General features: G+C 30.9%; 4 protein-coding genes across 4 annotated transcripts; 3 read left to right on the forward strand and 1 right to left on the reverse strand.

Annotated features, from left to right (window-relative positions):
• The first annotated feature begins 149 nt into the window (after positions 1-149).
• Positions 150-2,119, forward strand: LOC125073981 (macro domain-containing protein RSc0334-like). Its single transcript, XM_047685130.1, has 4 exons — positions 150-564; positions 645-737; positions 901-976; positions 1,670-2,119. The coding sequence occupies exons 1-4, from the start codon at positions 187-189 to the stop codon at positions 1,981-1,983; spliced, it is 861 nt and encodes a 286-aa protein (XP_047541086.1). The 5' UTR covers positions 150-186; the 3' UTR covers positions 1,984-2,119.
• A 461-nt stretch (positions 2,120-2,580) lies between these two features.
• Positions 2,581-4,832, forward strand: LOC125074002. Its single transcript, XM_047685156.1, has 3 exons — positions 2,581-3,127; positions 3,904-4,180; positions 4,369-4,832. Exons 1-3 carry the CDS (start codon positions 2,816-2,818, stop codon positions 4,461-4,463), a joined length of 684 nt encoding a protein of 227 aa, XP_047541112.1. The 5' UTR covers positions 2,581-2,815; the 3' UTR covers positions 4,464-4,832.
• Positions 4,833-6,116: 1,284 nt separating this feature from the next.
• Positions 6,117-11,211, reverse strand: LOC125074047 (valine--tRNA ligase, mitochondrial 1). Its single transcript, XM_047685268.1, has 5 exons — positions 11,114-11,211; positions 10,422-10,858; positions 9,442-9,551; positions 8,654-9,144; positions 6,117-8,323 (listed from the first exon to the last, which is right to left on the reverse strand). The coding sequence occupies exons 2-5, from the start codon at positions 10,666-10,668 to the stop codon at positions 6,217-6,219; spliced, it is 2,955 nt and encodes a 984-aa protein (XP_047541224.1). The 5' UTR covers positions 10,669-10,858; positions 11,114-11,211; the 3' UTR covers positions 6,117-6,216.
• A 271-nt stretch (positions 11,212-11,482) lies between these two features.
• LOC125073945 (seipin) lies at positions 11,483-21,191 on the forward strand. The gene is made up of 9 exons (XM_047685065.1): positions 11,483-12,061; positions 12,650-12,795; positions 13,356-13,440; positions 14,434-14,551; positions 15,479-15,617; positions 17,231-17,316; positions 17,896-17,977; positions 19,480-19,549; positions 20,119-21,191. Exons 1-9 carry the CDS (start codon positions 11,793-11,795, stop codon positions 20,138-20,140), a joined length of 1,017 nt encoding a protein of 338 aa, XP_047541021.1. The 5' UTR covers positions 11,483-11,792; the 3' UTR covers positions 20,141-21,191.
• The last annotated feature ends 1,291 nt before the right edge of the window (positions 21,192-22,482 follow it).

The following is a 22,482-nucleotide window of genomic DNA, read 5'->3' on the forward strand; positions in this document are numbered from 1 at the left end:
ATTTAAAAGTAGCAGTTCAGAAGTCGTTTTTTTCATTATAAAATAAACAGTTTGAATATTTATAAGAAGAAGAGTTTTTATGGCATAAATAAAGTTGGACTTTAAGTACTATTCTCTTCTTGGCATTGTGTTTTAATGTCAATGTCATAATAATATCATAGACAAAATTCCGCAAAAAATTAGGAAATGATACTGTTGCCGGTACCGGTTAGCTTGGGAAAATCTTTTCCAAGTTTTGCACGAATTGCCGTTTGTAGTTTTCAGCAACATTGTTTATATTCAGTGACTAAAATGTCTCAGCAACCAAAATGGGAAGTTGAAAAATCTAGAATTCTATCTTTATCTGCCGATGATAAAAGGAAATTATATAAATTCGACGATTATATTATTGTTGATAAAGTTGACCCGTGGTCAACATACGTCGTTAAAAACAGGGATGTAGAAATGAAAAAGCATACCAATGAAGATGTTACCGAATTCAGAAAGATTAAAATAGATTCCGCTAAAAATAAAGAGTTAAGCGGGAAAGTTTCTATATTCAAAGGCGATATAACTAAATTGGAGGTAATATTGAAAATGCGGATATAGTGTAATTAATTTTTTAATGAAACTTATGTAAACATATTGTTTTTTTTTAATTCAAGGTCGACGCAATTGTAAATGCTGCAAATTCTCGATTAATTGCTGGTGGTGGTGTTGATGGTGCCATACACCGCGCCGCTGGACCGTTACTTCAAGTAAGAATTTTATAAAAATGTCAATAGATAAGAAGACATACATTACATAGTTCTAAAATGTTTGCTGTATGATAATGCCCTTTGATAATATTAATTTTTAAAAAAAATTACATAAGCAATTGAATTCTATTAATGTATGAACAATTAATTTTTTAAATTACAGGCTGAATGCAATACCTTAGGAGGTTGCCCTACCGGTGAGGCAAGAATCACAGGCGGATACAACTTGCCTTGTAAATGTAAGGCTTAAATATTTTTATTATATTTTTAAATCAAATCCATGGATAATGGACATTATACATGTGTATATGTAATAGAACTTGAACTGTTATTAAAAATCATTAGATAAAATTCCTCAATTAATTCAAAAGATATACCAATATCTCTTCTCAAGAACTCTCAGAGTAGACACTATACAAAATTGGTACTATATTATTTATTAGAGTTAAGCAAATTGACTAAATGGAATGTAATGATGGTAAGTGAATACCATCACCTTTATTGGAACTGTAAGTAATCTTGGAAACTAAGATGTAAGGTCCATTGTGCCTTAACACTGGCATATGCACACTTGAAACTTATACTAGAACAAACAAATACTATGTGGTGAGGTGCTGGTGCCTACCTGTATTTGTAATATTATACCATACTTACATTTTGAATCATTTATAGTGTTGTTTGTGTTTGATTTTTGAATTTACTTACTTGAAGGTGGTTAATTGTTGTATTCTGGTTTGAAGGGTCAGTGAGCCAGTGCAACTTTAAGCACAAGGGACATAGCACATTGCATGTGGTGTATTGGTAAGGTTAGGAATGGTTAATATTTTTTACAGCACTAATGTCTATTGATTGTGACCACTTACCACTAGGTGGTCCATTTACTTGTCTGCCTATCTATATCATTAAAAAAACAAGATAATTTTATTTTTCAGATGTGATACATACGGTTGGACCTCAAAATGGGTCAGCACCAAATCTTCAATCTTGTTATGAGAAGAGTCTAGCATTTCAAAAGCAATATAACTTAACATCTATTGCATTCCCTTGCATATCTACTGGTATATATGGATTTCCTAACCGCCTTGCTGCACACATTGCTTTAAGGACAGCAAGAAAGTTTCTCGAAAATAATAAAGATCTAGATAGAATTATATTCTGTACATTTATGCCCATTGATGTTGACATCTATGAAACACTGATGCAATTGTACTTTCCCATTCATGAAAAAAACTTGGAAGAATCTTAACAATATGGGAAGTTCTTATAATTTTACTAAATAAACCTCTTTTGTCATTTGTTCATGGTTTAAATTATTTAATCAATATTTCAATGTAATTAATTATATAATTGTTAATAAATGACTACTGTAAATGAAAAAGGTATATACTTTTTTTTAATTAAACATTCCTTCTAACATTTTGCTAACAATGGTAATTAAATTGCCAGTAAAAGTACAAGAAATGAGTTATGCTGCAAAAATCTTTTACAAAATTAATTTGACAATTCTTTTTTTTACACAAGGAATAACTTAATACATTTTAGGTTAATCAATCGCTATGATTCAAGTTTACTTTTCGAGCACTATTTAATAGTCATTTTAGTAAACGTGAAGATATCTTAACGTACCATGATTGTTGTCATATTGTACATTTAAAACAATAGATCATATTTTATGCCCTTGATGGAATTCTTATGATAAATATCTTTAAAAAACTTAGGTTTATTTTTATCCGTTAGCAACAAAAATGTATGCACTGTATTTATAAATTATCTATTTGTGATAGAATATAAAATAGTGACATTTGACATTTAAAAAAATATTAAATGCCACTCGAAACTGACATCAGGAAGATTTGCAAATTGTAATTACGTTTTACAATCACTTATTTTACTTATTCATTATATAAAACCAAACAGTTTAGTTATAATTGTCGTTTATGGCGTTTGTGGTGCATTAGAACTTATTTTTCCTTTTGTTTATAATTGATAATAAGTTATAAGGACGATAAATAGATAACCAGATTTCATTATTTACGTCAAACAAAATATAAACAGATCTGTGTCATTTAAACATTGAAATGTCTGCAACAAGTGCTTTGGAAAATAACGAAGACCTAGAAAATGTTCCGTTGGTCAGGATGGAGGACGTACAACCAGACAGAAGTTCAGAAATGTATATAGTAAATAAAAATGAATTGTTAGAAACTTGTGTTGTTGACGATGCCCATTACGAAGACGTCTGTGTTAATGATGAAGAATTAGAAGAAGACTCGAACATAGGGAGCATGGTGTCTGTACAGTCTGAGGAAATTGTCGGAATTGACGACAACGATAATCCCGAACTCATAGTGCCAGAAGTTCTAACGCCTGTGACGCGGGAAGTTCCGTTGGTTTGTATACTATCAATATTCAGTTTTTTTGTCATAAAATTCAGGTTTTTATGTTTTATAAATAATAAGAAATATTTTTAAAAAATGCTCCATATATTTTACAATATTAACTAGTTACATTCATGTATATTATATTTACTAAATTTTTCAGTGGTGTATCTAGTTTTAGTTTAAATAGGGCTAGGTGAGCGCAAATTATTTTGCCAATGTCACAGAAAAAATAGATGACACAGGATATATTTTTCAATAAAAAGTATTTCCAATGATATTGAGTATAAGGCTATACTCTAATGGGAATAAAGATAAACAAAACTTAGATTTACATATTCCATGCAATTTAGTTAATATCTAAGCCATGTGCTGACGGTTCTTGATTAATATATATTTTTTATAATTTTAGACTATTCCACTTAACGACCTTTATGTACATTAAATTTGTTTAAAATGATCCATTAACGGCTTTGTCAACAATTAAAACCAAAATATCATAGATCATTCAAGCATTGATATTGTGTCTATTTTAAATTTAAAGTTTTTTAGTGGTCTTTTGTCCTCTAGCGGTCTGAATATACTGTGTAATACAACAGTTAATAAATACCTAGAACAAGATGATAATTATATTAAATTAAATAATATAAATACCTAAATAAAAATTTGCAGCCATATACCAAACTATTTATTTAAATTAATGTTTTATTTATTAGTAGTTAAGAATGATTTTATTGAAAAATGTTGAAAAATGTAGGCATTAAATGATTCAAAAATGTATTTTACAGACCATAATAGTAGAAAGGGCTGAAGTAAAACAGAATCCAGACAGTTGGCCGACATTAGAAATACTGCCGGGAGGTGTTATCAAACATGCTGAGAAATACGAAGGAGACTTAGCGAGTTTGTATCAGAGCGGAGATATAGAGAACGAAGGCGAAGATCTTATGTATGCATGTGCAAAATGTCCACAAAGATTTAAATTTTTATTCTGTTTGGTCAAGCATGTGAAATGGCATGAGGATCAGAAGAAGAAGGAAAAGGCACCTGACATACATAAAAACAGTGAGTATATTTGTAGCATGAGATAACACACCTGTAGCCTATTTCGAAGTCAGATGATAGTAGATTTACATATTCAATGAGATTTGCTAATAGCTTTTATATGTTCGTTACTACAAACGGTTTTTGATTAATTTAGCTTTATTTACAACAATATCAAGATACATAAATATTGTATTTTTTATTTTCAGAATCTTCTGAGAAAAATTATATATGTCTGCACACAAATAAAAGAAAAGTCATATCAAAATTAAAAACAAAGTGTAAGGTACCAAAGAGGTCATAGCTATAGTTACAATAATGAAAAAAAAACTTACAACTATTTTAATTTAGTTAAATTTTGATGAGCGTCCAAATAATATTGAGATGTATATTTATAGGCCTTTAATTATAGTAATTAAATTTACAGATTTACAAAAAGGCATTATTATAATTTTCAAAAGGTTTATAAAATCGGTTGTTTAGAAGTTATATGTTTGTTATGACAATATTAAAGTTTTGAGAACCAGATTTTACAACAAATATTTTAGTTAAAAAGTGAAAATTTTAAAACAATTAATTGATTTTTATTTCTGTAGTTGTAGTTTAAGCATTTAATCACAGTAATACAATGATTTGTCATTTAATAAGGAAATAACTGCACAAGTAATTATTGGAAACTATAATAGTTAAAAATGTTTATATGTGAAGATATTATCTATTTTCCTTTTTTTTTAGTTGTATCTATTGCACAGATAGAACAATACAGTATCTTTTTCAGGTATAATTTGTTGAAATATTATTTTATTTATATCAGAGAGATATTTTAAAAGTTATTTTTTTTTAAATTAAGTTACTAAAGAAAAAAAATCTCGAAAATTATAATTTTATATTTATTAAAATAATTTACTTATACATATATATGTTTTCATGTTGTACAAATAAACTAAAATCAACAATATAATAAAATTGCTTAGAGCTTAAAAAGACATTTTGAGGACCTTTTAGAAATTTATTTAAAATTAAGAAAATATGTAAAAGTAAATCTCTCTATTTTATTTAAACAAATAATAATATAAATTTAAACAAGCAATTTGTATTAAAAAAAAAAAAGAAAATTAAAATAATCTTTAATGTTACTGTAATATTTGATAGCTTTTTTAAAAAAAAAATCGTTTTTGGTTGTTGAGTGTCTGTAGTAAGAAATAGTGTTATAGATAATGTTAGTGTAGTGTCACGAATGACCGCATCATATTATATTTAGGACAAAGATTTTAAAAATAGCATTCCAGTGTGAATGATGTGTGGTATGGGCATAATCAAAGTTGTAATTGACCAAATTTTATTTCTGGAATAACGAAGTTTTGTATGAACATCGAAATATTTTGATATAAAATCTAGACAAATTTTACACATTTAAAAAATGTTTTTTAAATAAATCTAACAATTCTGGATCAGAGAGTAAAGTATGTATTGATTTTTTTTTTAATCTATTTGATGCGGTTATATTTGTGAGTGCTTAGTTTTAAATAATGTTTCTTAATATATTTTCGTTGATATTTCTAAGTTTATGTGTATGACAATTTTGATTGTGTCTCAGCTCTTTTAATTGATATTGGATTGGATATAAGCAGCCTGTATAATGTGGTGGTCATTTTTTTTAAAAATTTGATTGTTAAGCGAAAGGACAAATGAGCCATGGTAAGTGGTCATCACTGACACGGTAAGAAATATTAACCATTCCTTACATTACCAATGCGCCAGATACCACGGGAGCTAAAATGTTATGTCCTTTGTGCCTCGAGTTACACTGGCTCACTCATGCTTCTATTAGGAACAAAACAATACTGAGTATTGCTGTTTTTTTTTTGTAAATTCTATTTAATAATATGTTTTTGTATTGTTACAAAGAAGTATTTATTTAGACCCACCACAATGATTAGTCAATTAAAAGAAAAAAATAAATTTTTATTGTTGGTTGTAAATATGTTTTTTTATTGCTATATTAATTAAGACCTAACACTTAACATTTCACTTCTTTCTATATATAAATGCTGTTTTTAAATCAGTCTTCGTAAACGCTTCAATTCTTCCCTCTTTGATATTAATTTTTCTTTATCTAATTCTTGATTTAATTCGGAAACTGTGTTAACGTAATGATTGCTTGTTAGTCTGGCCTCTAGTTTTAACAAATTATCTTCGATTTTATTTATTTTCTTTTGCAGTTTTTCTCTAATAGCTGTGCTTTCAACAGTGCCGGGTATTTCTACAGATATTTCAGTATCTTTATCTAAAATCACATTGATAACCTTCGTATTAATATTTTCATTTATAGTAATATCTCCAGTTTTGGATAAATTTTGAATGATTACTTTATTTCTCTTCAAATCTGATATTAATTTATCATCTGTGGATTTCACAAATATAGCCGATCTGATTTTATTTGGTATATTATAGAAACCTTTCACTTCTCTTATTAGAAATACTGCATTTAATAGTTTATTTACTTGCTTTTCAAAATCGAGATTTTTCCATATTTGAAAATCTTTACTGTTTGGAAAATCGAAGTAATCTCTTTTTTGATCTTTAAAATTGTGTATAATATTCGTTTCAAAAGCTGGTATTTTTGGTATAAGTTCATCTGTAAGGTAAACCATGAATGGCGATAAGCATCTCAATGACGTTTCCAATACTGCAGATAGGGTATGTGCGTGCGCATAACTCGTTTTCATCACATCACTATCAAAGCCTGGCTTTGTGGCTTCCAAGTAAATATCACAAAACTCATTATATATCATTGTCCTTAAAGATTTCGTAGCAAGATGGAAGTCATATACATCCAATGACTTATTGACATTTTCAACCATATTCGCTAGTCTACTAAGAATCCATTTATCAAAATAAGTCAAATCATTAACGGTTAGTTCTTCATTTGTTCCCTTTAACTTGTCATAAGATATCTGTGTGTATTTAATACTTTGCCATATCTTGTTACAGAATAATTTATTCGCGTGACACTGATAGACGTCAAAGCTCACAAAATGTGATTTGATATCATTCGATAGTAGGGTAAACCGTAATGCATCAACACCACATTCCGGTATACCGTTTGAATTTGAAAAATTTGATTTGTGATACGAAATAGCTTTTTTCAACTCATCGTCATTGAGTATTCCATCTTTGTGCATGCTGACAACTTTTTCTTTCAAGCCGTCTAATGATATGCCTTTTATAATATCCATAGGATCTATGACGTTTCCTCTACTCTTAGACATTTTCGCACCTTTACTGTCACATATGATTCCATGTAACAGAACTTTATTGAAGGGTAGATTTCCTGTTAGTTCAATACCGAGCATGATCATTCTATGCACCCAAAAACCTAGTATATCATGACCAGTGACCATTAGATTTATTGGATAAAACTTTTGGTAGTCTCCCTTATTACTGTCTGGCCACCCTAGGGCAGCAAACGGATATATTCCAGACGAAAACCATGTATCTAGAACGTCTGTATCTCTCTCAACTGTAATTTCTTCAGGCAGAGTTCTAAGATATTTCGAAGCTTCGTGCTTAGCGTAAAGTTCGTCAGTTGCGGCTATCCATACTATGTTTTTATCTGCACTACATTTATATGCGGGTATCTGATGTCCCCACCACAATTGCCTTGATATACACCAATCTCTGTTATCACTGGTCCAATTAATCCAGTTCTTCTCAAATTTATCCGGTTCTATTTTCAAACTTTTGTCTTCAACGGCTTGTCTTGCTTTTTCGTTCAATCCACTACAAGATAGAAACCACTGCTCTTTAGGAAGGTGTTCTATAACGTCTCCGGTTCGACTGCAGATAGGTAAAGTCATTTGATGGGGGCTTACAGACTTCAGAAGTCCTAGAGAGTCTAGAGTATCAACCAATATTTCTCTACAATCATATTTTTTTATACCATTAAACTTTCCAGAATTTTCCATGACGCCATCTTCGTTTATCACCTGTAGTAGTGGCAAATTGTGGTGTCTTGCTATTTCATTATCTACTTTGCTATGTGCTGGTGTTATTTTAACAACTCCGGTACCGAATTTCATGTCGACAAAACCGTCAAATATTATCGGTATTGTTGTGTTTCGAAATGGATGAACTACTTTTTTACCTTTCAAGTGTATATACCTGAAATTGAAATGTTACATAAATACATTGTGATTTAAACTAACCTCGTTTTGTAAGATATCTAAGTTGCATCTTATTTTAATGACATAATTAGCTTCTAGATAATTTTAGTAACGATTGAGGTAACAAACTTTGTCCAGCAGTGAAATAAGTTGGTAAAATTTATCATTATAAAAATTTAACTTTGCACTACATTGACAAAAGTGGCTTGTGGTATTTTTACAATGTTAGAGGCGTAGCTTATAAAAGTGTGTGAAATTAAATGATATGACCGTTTACAAAAAATAATACGATAAAAACAAATATGTGGTAGGAAAAAACTTATATTACCTCGCATCTTCTGGATGTACAGCAACAGCAGTGTCACCCAACATGGTTTCCGGCATTGTTGTAGATACGACAATTTCCTCATCGCTATCCCAGACTTTGTATGCAAAATTATAAATGAGCCCAAATTTTACCACTTTTTCGTAACCTGGTAACATTATTTCCGTTGGTCCGTTTATTGTTTTGTTTTCAACTTCTATATCCGACACTGTTGATTTGAGCGCATTGCACCAGTTGACTAGAGCTTTTCTTCTATATATAAGACCCTTTTTATAGAGTTTAATGAAAGCTTTGTTAACAGCGTCCATGTGTTTTTTGTCCATAGTAAATACTTCTCGGGACCAATCTAAAGAACAGCCTAGCATTCTCAACTGTTCGTTTATAGTGTTGCCATGAATATCTTTCCATTTCCACACTTCCTCGGTAAACTTTTTTCGACCGATGTCATGTCGGTCAATATTTTGCTTAGTTTTTAAATACTTTTCTACAACACTCTGAAAATATGATTTTTACGAAATTATAAAACTTTTAGCGTACCTAATTATTCCACTTCTGGATAAAGTTTCCATCAACAGTTAAAGTTAATGTTTTGGAGCTTACTCCATAATGTTACATCAGTCCGGATATGTCACCTGTAAATTTCCTCACGAAGTTTTCCTACACAGTCCAGGTCTAGATCAGATTAATACTCAATTCAAATAGTTTGTTATATCAACATGAACATTACTTAACCAATTATAATTAGATTGTTAAATAATATAGTTTGGGAAATATATAGTAATTCAAATTACCTGAGTAGCAATTCCTGCATGGTCAGTACCAGGGAGCCATAACACATTTTGTCCCATTGATCTTTGACGCCGTACGATAACATCCTGTATTGTAGAGGATAATGCGTGACCTAAACATTGACATTAAATAAGACACTTAAAAATGGCTGATATATTTATATTTATATAAAACATTTTGTATTTACGATTCCATTATTTTAGCAGAACTCTTCTTATATAGACTAAATAGGATTCCATTGGATTGATACTTGGGTTGGTCTGGATTAAACAGATTTTACTGAGGAAATACTTTAGAGCTTTTGTCTCCTAAAAAGTCCGCCTTTAAACCAAATTCTAGAGGTGGAAGAAAATAAAATCTATACAGGTTATGTAAACACAGACTGTAATTAATATTAGAGCCATATTTCTAAAAAAGCCTACAGCCATACCAAACGCAATTAACAATTAATAAGCAAGATTGTGTATCTGGATACCGACTGTCTTGGTATGGGCATGTTATGCAGAGGAATGAGGACCATGTTGTGAGAAAGGTTTTGAGAATGGATGTGGACCAAACAAATGATGGATAGATTGTGTGAAAGACTATATGGTTAGAAAGAATGTTACTTGTGAGATGACGTCCAACAGAGAAGTATGGAAGAAGAAGACATGCTGCGCCGACCCCAAGTAAAATTGGAATAAGGGCAGGAGGATGATGAGGCAAGATTGTGTTTGTCAAGGAGAAGTGGATCAACCAAACGCTCAAAGTTTGTTGTTTTTTTTGATTCTGTGTTTAATTTTCTATCTTCCAAATTAAATAGGGTTAATTATGTTAACTTGAAATTGGTCATTTCATTAATTTTTTCACACCTTTTTTTCATTCAAGTAATTATAATACAGAATATTGATTGTAGATAGTTTAAATAATAAAAAATAAAATAAAATTTAATTCATTTTTTTTTTTACCTTAAGTAATAGGAAATGTTGGAATGGAAACTCACCTAAATGCAATTTCCCTGTGACATTGGGTGGTGGTAATACAATGCTAAATGTAGTATCGTCACTGTTTATTTTGGCTTCAAAAATTCTCTTCTTTTCCCAATTATCGTATTTATTCTTTTCTACAATTTCTGGTTTGTATGCGGGAGCTGGGAGATTTTCCTTAGGAATTATTTTAGTAGTACTATAAATGAGCCTTCTGTGTACATTATTACGAGTAAAACTTTTACATGAACAAATCATTTTCATCCTTGTATAGATATTTTATCAAAGTGTTATTAGAAAGAGAAGTAGTTTCATTTCAATAGAAGTATATTAGGATAATGAAGTGAACACATTTTCCTTTCATGAGGAACTTTAGCTCTAGATTTTACTGATTTCGTAAATACTTTTGTATATAGCAGGTACACTTAATATTACGACTTTGTTTGATTCTAACCTGGAATAACACAAGTAATATTAAAAATATCAATAACATAAATATTATGTATGAAGGCAATATTTTAGTAAATTTACATTTGCTGCACATAATGTGAGTGTAATATCAATAATAGGATCTCAGTTATTAAGTTATGCTTATAATAACACTGTTCATTAGTAGTGGTACAGCTATAAGCAGTAATTTAAAGCTGTTGAAATATAATATAAGCATCTAAGCACATTAATTATAAAAAGAACAAAACTAGAAATTTACCCAAAAAATTATGGTTAATTTTATTCATGTATCTTTTGTATTACAAAATTAAACTTTAATAACATTTGTTGTGAACATTGTTGTCAAAAAGTTTGACATTTCAATGAAAATGAAATTGTCATAATATGTCAAATTATTACGTAATTTTTTGTCGTTTAACAATTATTACTTTTATGTCGGTCCATCTTATAATTTTAAATCAAATAAATGACGTATGCATATCAAAAAGACATATTATATATTGATTGAATTGAATTTAGTTATTTATGTAAATATGTTAAATCAATTTGGTTCATGGACGTTAAAAACCAGTTGAATGAAATGTAGTATTTGTGACAATTTGCATTAGCACATATTTTGACAGTTTGTAAATAACGATAATTTGTTTTGTTATCGCCGATTTTAATATACTTTATTGTAATTTGTATTATAATTTAAGATTATGATCAAATATTGAATAACTTTTTAAAAAATCTATATCATGTTCGAATGTTTAACCCGATACCGTTATCAATTTCACCCTCCGGAACTTCTGAAGTTTATCTAACCAAATTATCATTGTTTTAAATATCAAATCGACCTTATCAGTTATCTACCCCACAATCCTAGATCCGTTTCCTTGACCGATTCATTATATGTGCGATAATAAATTGAATGGTGTTTTAATTTGTGTTTTAACATGGCTGTTTTTGGATATATGAATCCCTTTAAAGTTTATCGAGATTTCGTTCGTAGCCCTATCGAATCTTTTGTTAGCGAACAGTACACGGGGTATAAAAAGAAAACAAATGAAAGTATAACGAGTGTTAAAGAACTGTTATATAGAGCTGGTGTTGTTTCGGTATTTTTGTCAGCAATATTGTGGATTTCAATATTTTTATACGTTGTGTTTTACTACACGTATATGCCGAATGTTACACACGTGCGACCCGTGCATTTGCAGTTCAAGTAAGTTTAGTAAACATTTATTTTATTACCTTTGTACTTTAAACTTCAATCTTTACATTCATGAAAAATATTATGCAAAAAAGTATGTTATTACATAAATTCAGTGTAAGTTAATAATTACGAAATTCCTTCATTAAAATGTAATACAATTTGATATATCAGCTGTTGAATTTATAAATCTTTTAAATTGTAATTTTCAGTAATATATAAATAAAAATATATATATCAGTTATTTTCATTGAATACACATTTACTTACAAGTAATATAATTATTGTTTTTAAGTATGTTATTTTTTTCAAAAGAAAACTTGAACTTTAAGGCATTTCATTTATAAATATATACATTCTTTATGTTCTGAAAATAAAACCTTAAACTTTGCTATAAATTTACTGTAGAATTCGCAAAATGAATTTAAGTCAAAATAAAAAAAAATGGTATACTTTAACTTCTTGGTATGTATAATATACATCAATGAAATATTAGTTGGGTTTGCAATTGCTATTAATATGTAAATCAACACTTTCTGATGAATGTTGGTAAAGCTTGGTTAAAAAATAATAATAATAATAAATATATATTTTTTTTAGATCATGTGATGAAAATATGGGTGTGTGTTCATTTCCATCGGCTCATGTTCAACTCACACGAAGGACTCATATGTTGATGTCATCCCAGCCATACCGAATTAAACTTTTACTGGAAGTGCCCGAGTCTCAGATCAATAAGGACTTAGGTAATATTGATACTTGTTTGTTTGAACTGACTGACTTATATACAAAGGAAACACGCATTGAAATGAGTTCATATCAAAAATGAAAAACATTCTTTTATAAAAGTACTATATATTACAACATTATATGGCATAACTATAGCTATAATATAACTGAATAGCTAGGTGTCACTTCCGTTTCAGTTATAATAGTATTTTTCCTTGTATTTTTGTCCTACATGTAGAACTATAGTCATTCCAGTGTAGTTATGGGTACCAGGACCCCTTTTTTCTTGAAATCCCTAATTGTCAATGCATTGTCAATCACTAGAATAGTTATACTTCTATGGTGATGTTTGTGTATATCTATGTATAATGATTTGGATAATAAAGAAAAATATAAGTAAGAAGTTAGCTTTTCATATATTAAGCTTAACAAGGTTTAATATATTAAAACATTTTGTATAAGGTTTATAAAATATATGAAAACGGTATGAAATATGTTTGGATATCCTGTAATTGTTCTTTAGTTTGTGGCAGTAGTTTTCCCTAATTTTTTAAATTTCTTAAAAAAAAAATTCCAGGTATGTTTATGGTCTGCGCACAGATGCGAGCCTCGGGGGGCGTGTTAGTATCATCGTCCTGTAGATCGGCTATGCTGCGACATCGGTATGTATATACGATAGAAACAAAAACAAATCAAATACACTTACTGTTTTGGTGATACGTCTGATTGAAAATTTTGGTATTTATTGGAAAGAATTATGAAATAACTCAATAGTTACTGTTATATACATATATCGTCTCGTTTAGAGAATTTGATATTTACCAATATTGTCGTTAATAAAGATCCTAAGCTTAAAGTCAATTATGTGAAATTTATAAAAAAAAAACTGGTTCAAAAACCGAACCTAGTATAACGCCGATGATTTATTATTGATGTGAATTTTCGTGGTTAAAGTAATCGTTCTGAATTATATTGTGACGGTCAAATATGGTCTGGCAATTAGTTCTCGATCGATTATATTAGTTGTAATAATAATGTTTAATTATTATTATTTGGGTGTATTTAATTGTTTACTATATACTAATGACTACAGAGTTCTCTGGTGTAGATCATACTCCAACGAAGACATCAACATCGTCAATATCATTCATAGTCATAGTTCTGACCAATTCGAGCCACTAGGACCAATCTTAAGGGAGACCATTCAACTACGCAGGACATACTATAGTGCATGTGTGTGTGCACAAACACAGATGCACTCTCTATTCCCGCCCTCATAATCCGATGGGACGGCAAATCCGAAGCGACCAGAAAACTTCAGGTAGAGGACCAACGGCTTTACGTACTTTCCGAGACATGGGACACTCTTACAAGGTCCATACTCTGTTACTGATTTTGTTTAGAACAACTTTTTATCGGCTCGACCTGGGGTTTGAAGAGAACCTAGAAATCTGTGGCCTTATATCTAGCCACTGCACCAACGAGCCAGTCAGTCAATCTAATCCAAAAAAAACAATCCAATGCTACATAACTACTAACTAGTTTGCCAGTTTTACAGGGTTATGAAGGTCATATGTAAGTCGCGCTGCTTACGTGAATACGTAAGCTATGATTGTTTTAAACGTCTTATATAAAGTAATGATCACTTATTGCAGATCGAAATTACACCAGATAATGCGGACATTAGTTTACGCGCCTCTGTTAATATCAGGTTTTAATGAAGAGAAACAAATAATTCAAGTGGAACTTTTCAGTGACTTCGAAGACGATCAGGTATTAAGTTGAATTCTCTCACCGTAGAGTAGTTAGTCTTTGGGGCCATTCATTTATTACGTAACACTATTTTCGACCCCCTTCCCCCCTTAATCGTCTTACGCAATAAATCAAATAAATAAATGGCCCCTTTCTAATAGTTCGGCTAAGAACCATTAGACACTTGATGGAAACACATTTGTGGTTGCTAAAAATAAATCTTTTATCCTCTATCAACGGTAGACAATAGAAGTAATAATTCTACCGGTTCTCTTACATTATTTACGAATTCTGGCAAAGGTGCTCGATTTCTAAGACTAGAATATATTATACCAATGAGGCTGTAATTGTTGATCGTTATATCTTAAATATTGTAATAAATATTAAAATATTATACTTGGTGGCAGGGCTTTGTGCAAGCCCTTTTGGGTATGTACCACCAGATATTCTACCGCTAAACAGCAGTACTCAATATCGTTGTGTACCGGTTTGTAGGGTGAGTGAGCCAGTGTAACTACACATGGGACATAACATTTCCCAAGGTTGGTTGCGCATTGATGTAATGTAAGGGATGGTTATTATTTCTTACAGCGTCAATGTCGATTTACCCGTCTGCCTACCGATAAACTGAAAATAAAAAAAAAATATTGCCATCTCTTTCTCGCGTTAAAAAGGCCCGGCAGACTTTGCTCCGCCTGTACATCTTTTTACTTAACTTTATTATTTATGCCTAGTTCTTTCCCAATTTACTTTCAACAATTTAAGTCATTAACGTAAGTAAAGGTATCGCGAAAATCGGGGATTATGGAATAATACCACGGAAGAAAACAGTCATCAATTTTAAAAAAATGTGTTTTTTTTTTTTTTAATTTATGTGTTATAAAGATTCATATGAATTTATATTGATTAGTTGAGAGTTTGGTTTTGAAACTGTTTGTAAAATTTCAGACACTCCCAGTAACGGACGCATACGTAGAGTTACAATCGCGTTTCGTTCAAGTGTTGTCTTGCGAACTTCAGATCGAAGCTCACTTCACAGGTCTACGTTACGTCATGTACTACTGGCCGAAGACCTCCGCGCTCATTGGTGAGATGATTTAGTAAGCATGCAATCCATTCATTCATTACAATCATATAAAACTATCGAAATAGAAGTTACAAAAAATTAAACTACATTTTACACGAGTTTAGAGAAAAATCGATTCATTTACAGTAGATTTCATTTTACTATTATATGTGCCATAATTGTTTTAAACGCCATCAATTACTAACGCACTTTTATAAAGTTTTCTCGAGAAATGCTCGATAGGTTATGGGTATATTTACAAAAAGTCGGCTTCGCCCGCGTCTAAGAGGGCGTTCGTAGTCTACAATTGTCATAGCGTATAAAAAAGTAGCCTATAGTCTATTCGAATGGAAGCAGGAAAAAATTAAAATATTAAATTAAATGAAAAAGGATATTACAACACTAATGACTTTTTAGTTGACTGCACACCTTGGGAATGAAATGATCGCCTCCAGGCTGTTTCAAACAACTAAAATATACTTATCATTGTACCTACATGGAAAATGGTTAAAAAAAATATATCCCGCTGAGTTTCTTTCGCCGGTTCTTCTCAGGTCCGAGGTGCTAAATTCCGAACCGGTGGTAGATTTTTGACAATCAATAAGCAAGTGCAAACACTTCTATATTGAATAAAGATTTTTGACTTTTTTGACTTTTGAGATAAACAAACCTTAGATTTACGTATTTCATGCGATTCACTAATAACTCAGCTATATTGTGCACTACTAAGAGTTTATCATTAATATATATTTATTTATAATACGACACTTAACTACTTATATCCACTTTAATTTTACTTCCAAAATTCCAATTCCAGCGTCAATTTGCTGTCAAATTTTGTTTATACGATTCTTTTTTCCTGTTATGGTTGGAATAGAGTATATGTCCTTGTGGTTCATTTAGCTTCACACCAAATTTCATCATTTTCGGTAAACTCGTTTAGTGGTCTTGAAAGTGTGCCTAACTGTTAAACCAATATTTAGCGCTTCACAGTTTCATCCGCTTTCAATTTGGTCTATTGATTGGACATTCGCGAATTTCATATATTTATAAATGATCGTTAGATTGTAATCTATTTCGTGAAATTGTAAACTTTCGAAATATTGTGAACGGAAACTTAGTGCTTACAATTTAACGCATAACTTTTCGGTAGATTATAAACTACCGAAGCCAATTAAAGTTAAATTCTTGCACTTTATGTAGGTAATCAGCAAATCAGCGATCACAAATCATAAAGTAGGTATATATTATAACTAACCGAGTTGCGTGAACCAACGGTCCCGTTTGGAAGGCCCGAACTGTATCGCCCTCTATAGTAAAATTTTGCTTCCGACTCATCGCTCTCGAAAGAATTCAAAATGTTGTCTCTTCAAACGATTCCGATCACGTGACTCATTATGTCACGGCGCTCACTCCCCACAGATAAAACAAAATCATCTAAGTTAATAATTATTCATAATCGACGACATATATATTAAACTGATGATATAGTTTGCTGAAAATATTTTCAACTTCAAGTTATTAGACAAGCTAATTATGTTATAACATATCTTCATGTGATTTTTAAGGATATATTTTGATCTACATTGAGTTACTTTTATTAAGCTCCATAATACATTTTTTTTTGTTTTCAGGTATTTCCTCTAATCTGTTCTTCGTATCATTAATGTTCATACTGAGCTGGTACCACTTACAAGATGGTCTCCCAGATTTTATTAAGGTAAATTATATTCTATTTTTATTTTCCTTGGTGGTAGCAAACTCGTCTAGGTAAGTACCACCTATTCATAAGATAAACTACCGCCAATCAGCAATATAATATAGTAATACTGTGTTCCGGTTTGAAGGGTAAGGGTGGCAGTGTTATATCCTTATTCCCTTCGGAGTGGTAAATATTTATAACAGCGATAATGTCTATGACTGGTGGCCACATAGCATTAGGTAACCCAGTAACACGTCCGCCTATATAAAAAATAAAAAGTAAATTGCAGTTACTATTCCAATTATATACAATTACTATTGTAGATATAGTAACATACAATCAGCGTCACCGGTTATTTTGTGGAACAAACGTGGGAAAATGTCTCTTGATTTGATGTGCTCAAGTTGTTTATAGTCGGTGATGAAAAATGTAAGGAAACCTGCATGTGATGAATGATAACTTCCCACACGTGTTGTGGTATTAGCTCTGTACCTTCTCTTCATAAGGACTTAGCCCAACAGTGGGAGATTTACTGATATCCAAACTATTATTCAATGTTATATCTCATGATACTATCAATATTGTTATTATTTCCAGAACAAATTGGGAATAGAGATAAAGAATGAGAAAGAGGACGACGACAAGAAATTCTTTGGAAAAGTGAAATTGGAACGAGAAGGTAATATTTATTTTTAGTTTTACGTCTAATTCAGTACTTTGAATATTTAACATAATTATGACATTTATATTCTGAGCACATATGTAAAATTAAGGTACTTATTGACACGCCGGAAGGACGCAAAGGTTTGGGGAGAACGATGCAATTGCACTAATTAAGTATCTAGTAACTACGAATGTTCAAATTAAATTTCGAGATACTAATTTTAAACTTAGGTCAGTCAACAAAAGATATGATGTTAAATGAAATGAATATGTAAATAAATAAATGTTTCCTATCAACTGTCCCGGTAGTCTGGTGTCTATAGCCTATTCCAATAGAAGTAGGAAAAAGGATAAACAAACCTTAGATTTATGTATTTCATGCGATTTGCTAATAACTCTGCTATATTGTGCACTACTAAGAGTTTATGAATAATATATCTTTATTTATAATACTACACAACTGCACTTAACCACATATTTCCACTTTGATTTTACTTACAAAATATCTATAAAAGTTTCGTCGACGGTTAAAACGCCATATTTTCGCAAATCCATAGTGAATATCATAGATTAATCAAGCTCTCGACCAATGATATCGCGTCATTTGTTGTCAAATGTTGTTTATTTGGCTTTTTTCCTGTTCTGGTTGGATTTAAGTATAGATATTAGTCCGCAGATCTCGAGGTCCTGCGTTCAAACCCCGGGTCGGGTCGATAAGTCGATTAGTCAATTATTGGGTTTTTTCACTCGAGAAAATTTCCGTAGCAAACCCGGTAGCTTGGAAGTTGGAAGTGTGTATACTTCCATACCTCGTACGAGCGAAACCTACGAAAGCACGTTAAGCCTTTGATTTCGCTGGACTGGGCCGGACTCTTTCCGTTTGTCGTTACGTATTTGCCGGCACATCGGATTTAAGACTGGCGAATAGAGAGTGCACCTGAGTTTGCACACACACGGGCACCATAATATGTCCTGCGTAGTTGGCTGGTCGCTTTTGAGATTGGCGGCAGGTGTCGAAGTCGGTCAGGCAACTCCAAGTTAAGAATTTGTCTAACTTAGTGTCCCTTGCACTATAGTATTGTTAGGGTCGCGGTCTTTTAAATTAAGAATGCAAAACGTAATAGGCACGTCAGAAAACCAAAAAATTTGGTGTCAGAAATATGGATGGAGAAAATCGTGGAATCTGGTGCTTCGCCAAGCCATAAAAGTTGTTTTGTTTTAAAGCTATTTCAAGAAATGTACTCTTTCTAAATAAAGTGTGTTATAATATCTTGAAAACCGCAAAATAATGACATGATCATGATATTCAAGGTGTTAGTAGCGTTAAATGACGCATGATTTTATTTTAAGCGAAGTACAATCGCGCTTCTACCTCAATGCGAATGTGGATTCTTAATTCATAAATTTTCTTTGTCAATGTTATAATGTAATGTGTTAAATATGGTGCAGCTGTATATTATGCGTTATCGTTATATAAATTAACAGATTTTGTAATGGTTTTGATAATGCTTGTTTCAGACTCTTTTCCGTTCATCGAAGAAGAGACCCTTCTAGAAGAGTTCCAAAGATTAGAGGAGAAGAAGAAATCGTGAGTGTGCATTTTTACAGTTATGTTACATATAGAGTTTTTGAATTATTTTTTCCTCAATTACTTTAAAATTCTCAATTGTTCCATTATGATACATAATAAGAATGATTAACAAATATTTATTTCTAACAGATACTTTCTAACTTGACAGAGATATTGTATATGTGTTACAAAATATAAATAATGTATGTGTTTGTATGTAAACCTTTAAACTTCCCAGTGCTGGGCTAAGGCCGTCTCTCTTGATGAAAAGGTTTGTTGCCCGCCGAGCACGAGATAAAATGTACACACAAGAAAACACTCGAAAACCCTGTGGTCCTTGACCTATCTGTTCTTAACATATCGCCATCGACACTGGCTTTAATTACAGTCCAATTGTGTGTAAAAATTATATGCTGTTATTTAATGGATCTCGTGTATCATTGCAATTTAGAATCGCCATTTTCACTAATTTCTCACAACTTTAAAATTAAAATAGTATGACGCCGAGTCTCTAAAAAATGGCGTATTATTTATAAAAACTTTTTTTACAGGACCTTATTTGTTCAATAAGTATTTTTTATTTCCAGTATATCGCCGACGGCCGAATGAGGACGGTTAATTATATTGGAGAAATTAGCGTAAGACTGATATTTTAAGACAAATTAATTAATAAATGTTTTAAATTTGATTTTTTAATAAATGGGTTGTATTAATATTGTTTGTTATTAACTGGGAGTAGACTATGTTAGTCGGTTATAAATGTCCAAATACGAAAGTTTTTTAATTATATTAATGGTTTTATCTAATTTATATTTTCTGATTGTAAATTGTTTTTTTATTAAAGTTTTAAAAGAAAAACACTTATACAATTTTACAATGTGACAGCTAACGTCCGCCATCTTGATATCCGTTGACGTCATAATATAGGATACAATGACAGGTTTAGGGAATAAATTACATGTAAACTCTTAAGTCATTTATTTTTTGTACAATATAAAAAATATATTACTACATTTCCGAAGTATAAAAATCCATCCAAAAATTAAAATAATTCAGAAAATGTACATTAATTTTTCAATTTATATGTGATATAATGTTTGTTTTTTTTGGTATGTGTTTAGTTAGTATGGCAAAAATTCAGCTAGTGGTGTCGATGTAAATGGTTAATCACCATCACAATCGCATTCGTTACCTCGAATCCACAGGAGCACTTAGTCTTATGGAACATAAGGCAAAATGTCGTTACCAGAAAAATCTATCACCGGCATCCGAGCATCATAGAAAAAGAAATCGAAGACTCTTATTTTGTATTTTCCAGGTTTAGGGAAATCGTAGGGATTCCCTTGAATATGTGTAGTCGTCCAATCATAACGAGCTTTCATAGTAGACAAAGGAATGCTTATAAACTTTAAGAAGTAGTAAAACCTTCATGAATATATTTTGACTTCTTGTAATGTAATGTTCTTCGATATTCTGTAGTTCAATATTATGATGTCAAAATTAATATTTTCGAATTATTGTAAGAAAAATTTGTACCGCCCAAATAAACTGCTTTATTATCTAGTTTTAGTGTGTTTTGTTTTTCTAGATCGTTCATGCTACACAGACATAGAAAATTATGTAATTATTATTCGTATCTATATTATTGGAAAATAATCTAAATGTTTCATAAAATTGTTTTCAAATATTTCAAATAAATTGTATTGTTTTATATTATTATGGGATGAATATAATACTGTTTCGATAACAGACTTGTTTTATTTTGTGAATACATACATACATACATCAGCAGCCTGTAAATTTCCCACTGCTGGACTAAAACCTCCCTTTGAGGAGAAGGTTTGAGCATATTACACCAGGCTGCTCCAATGCGGGTTGGTAGAATACACATGTGACAAGAATTTCGTTGAAATTAGACACATGCAGATTACTATTATTGATATATTCCTTCACCGGCGAGCACGAGATGAAATGTAAACACAAATTAAGCACATGAAAATTCAGTGGTGCCTGCCTGGGTTTGAACTCGAAATCATCGGTTAAGATGCACGCGTTCTAACCACTGGGCCATCTCAGCTCTCATTTTGTCAATGTAATTTATGATCTTCCAATGAACTTATCATTGAATAGGTTTCATAAATAAGGCTTAAATGATTTACAAAATCATAAAGAATAATCACAGTGATCGTTTGATAAAGTTTAATAATTTAGTTCGTTAATCAAGTTATAAGGACGGGATATAAGGAGTCGAGTTATAAGGAAAGCAAAGAACATTACTTATTTTTGGATATAGTTCCTCTAAATAAATCACCTTATAGAACCATGATTGTGACTACGGAATGAACCTTAGTAGAGGTTTTCCTACATTTTTACACCTAGCTCCTCTGATAATATGGAACCCTTAACGATACCACCCAGAGGCAGACATCATGAACAGATGCTATACAACCTTTATTCATTTATTTTTAATGACGTTTGTGATTATTGATTACAATTCTTTAAAAATCCCCATTAAATTTATTTTAAATAACCTGAAAACGACAAGAAAAAAAGCCTATGGTAGGGTATAATTTATTATTATAACTATTTACATAACACAAATTCAACATTTAAAACAAATCTTATTTTATTAGGATTACATACACTGTATATTTTACACCATATATGCTAGGGATGAGCTTCACAAACAGTTATTTTGATATGTACGTAAATAACTAAAACAATAATAAAAAAATATTATAATATATAAATATACTTTTTTATCTGTGCTATAATAATGCAATGAAAATATTTATTTTATTGATATGACTTAAAAAAAACTGAAAAAACAATACATTATTTTTATTTTTTTAAAATGAGCACACATTTTTAGAAATTATATCAACTTTGGAAACATTCCATGAGTGCCTTCAGAAGATATTTAATTTGGCAGTGAAGTTGAAGTTTGATAT

Source organism: Vanessa atalanta, chromosome 26, assembly GCF_905147765.1.
Source record: "Vanessa atalanta chromosome 26, ilVanAtal1.2, whole genome shotgun sequence".
In the NCBI taxonomy this organism is placed as follows: Eukaryota; Metazoa; Arthropoda; class Insecta; order Lepidoptera; family Nymphalidae; genus Vanessa; species Vanessa atalanta.

Bases quoted from the DNA above. Each gene is read 5' to 3' on its own strand.
- LOC125073945 (XM_047685065.1), top strand. From the start codon at position 11,793: ATGGCTGTTTTTGGATATATGAATCCCTTTAAAGTTTATCGAGATTTC. The intron at 17,978-19,479 runs GTAATATTTATT...TGCTTGTTTCAG, and splicing joins AGTGAAATTGGAACGAGAAG to ACTCTTTTCCGTTCATCGAA. The intron at 19,550-20,118 runs GTGAGTGTGCAT...TTTTATTTCCAG, and splicing joins TTAGAGGAGAAGAAGAAATC to TATATCGCCGACGGCCGAAT.
- LOC125074047 (XM_047685268.1), bottom strand. From the start codon at position 10,668: ATGAAAATGATTTGTTCATGTAAAAGTTTTACTCGTAATAATGTACAC. The intron at 9,145-9,441 runs GTAATTTGAATT...TCATATTTTCAG, and splicing joins ATGCAGGAATTGCTACTCAG to AGTGTTGTAGAAAAGTATTT. The intron at 8,324-8,653 runs GTAATATAAGTT...TTTCAATTTCAG, and splicing joins GTACATCCAGAAGATGCGAG to GTATATACACTTGAAAGGTA.
- LOC125073981 (XM_047685130.1), top strand. From the start codon at position 187: ATGATACTGTTGCCGGTACCGGTTAGCTTGGGAAAATCTTTTCCAAGT. The intron at 565-644 runs GTAATATTGAAA...TTTTAATTCAAG, and splicing joins GCGATATAACTAAATTGGAG to GTCGACGCAATTGTAAATGC. The intron at 977-1,669 runs GTAAGGCTTAAA...TTTATTTTTCAG, and splicing joins ATACAACTTGCCTTGTAAAT to ATGTGATACATACGGTTGGA.
- LOC125074002 (XM_047685156.1), top strand. From the start codon at position 2,816: ATGTCTGCAACAAGTGCTTTGGAAAATAACGAAGACCTAGAAAATGTT. The intron at 3,128-3,903 runs GTTTGTATACTA...TGTATTTTACAG, and splicing joins TGACGCGGGAAGTTCCGTTG to ACCATAATAGTAGAAAGGGC. The intron at 4,181-4,368 runs GTGAGTATATTT...TTTTATTTTCAG, and splicing joins ACCTGACATACATAAAAACA to AATCTTCTGAGAAAAATTAT.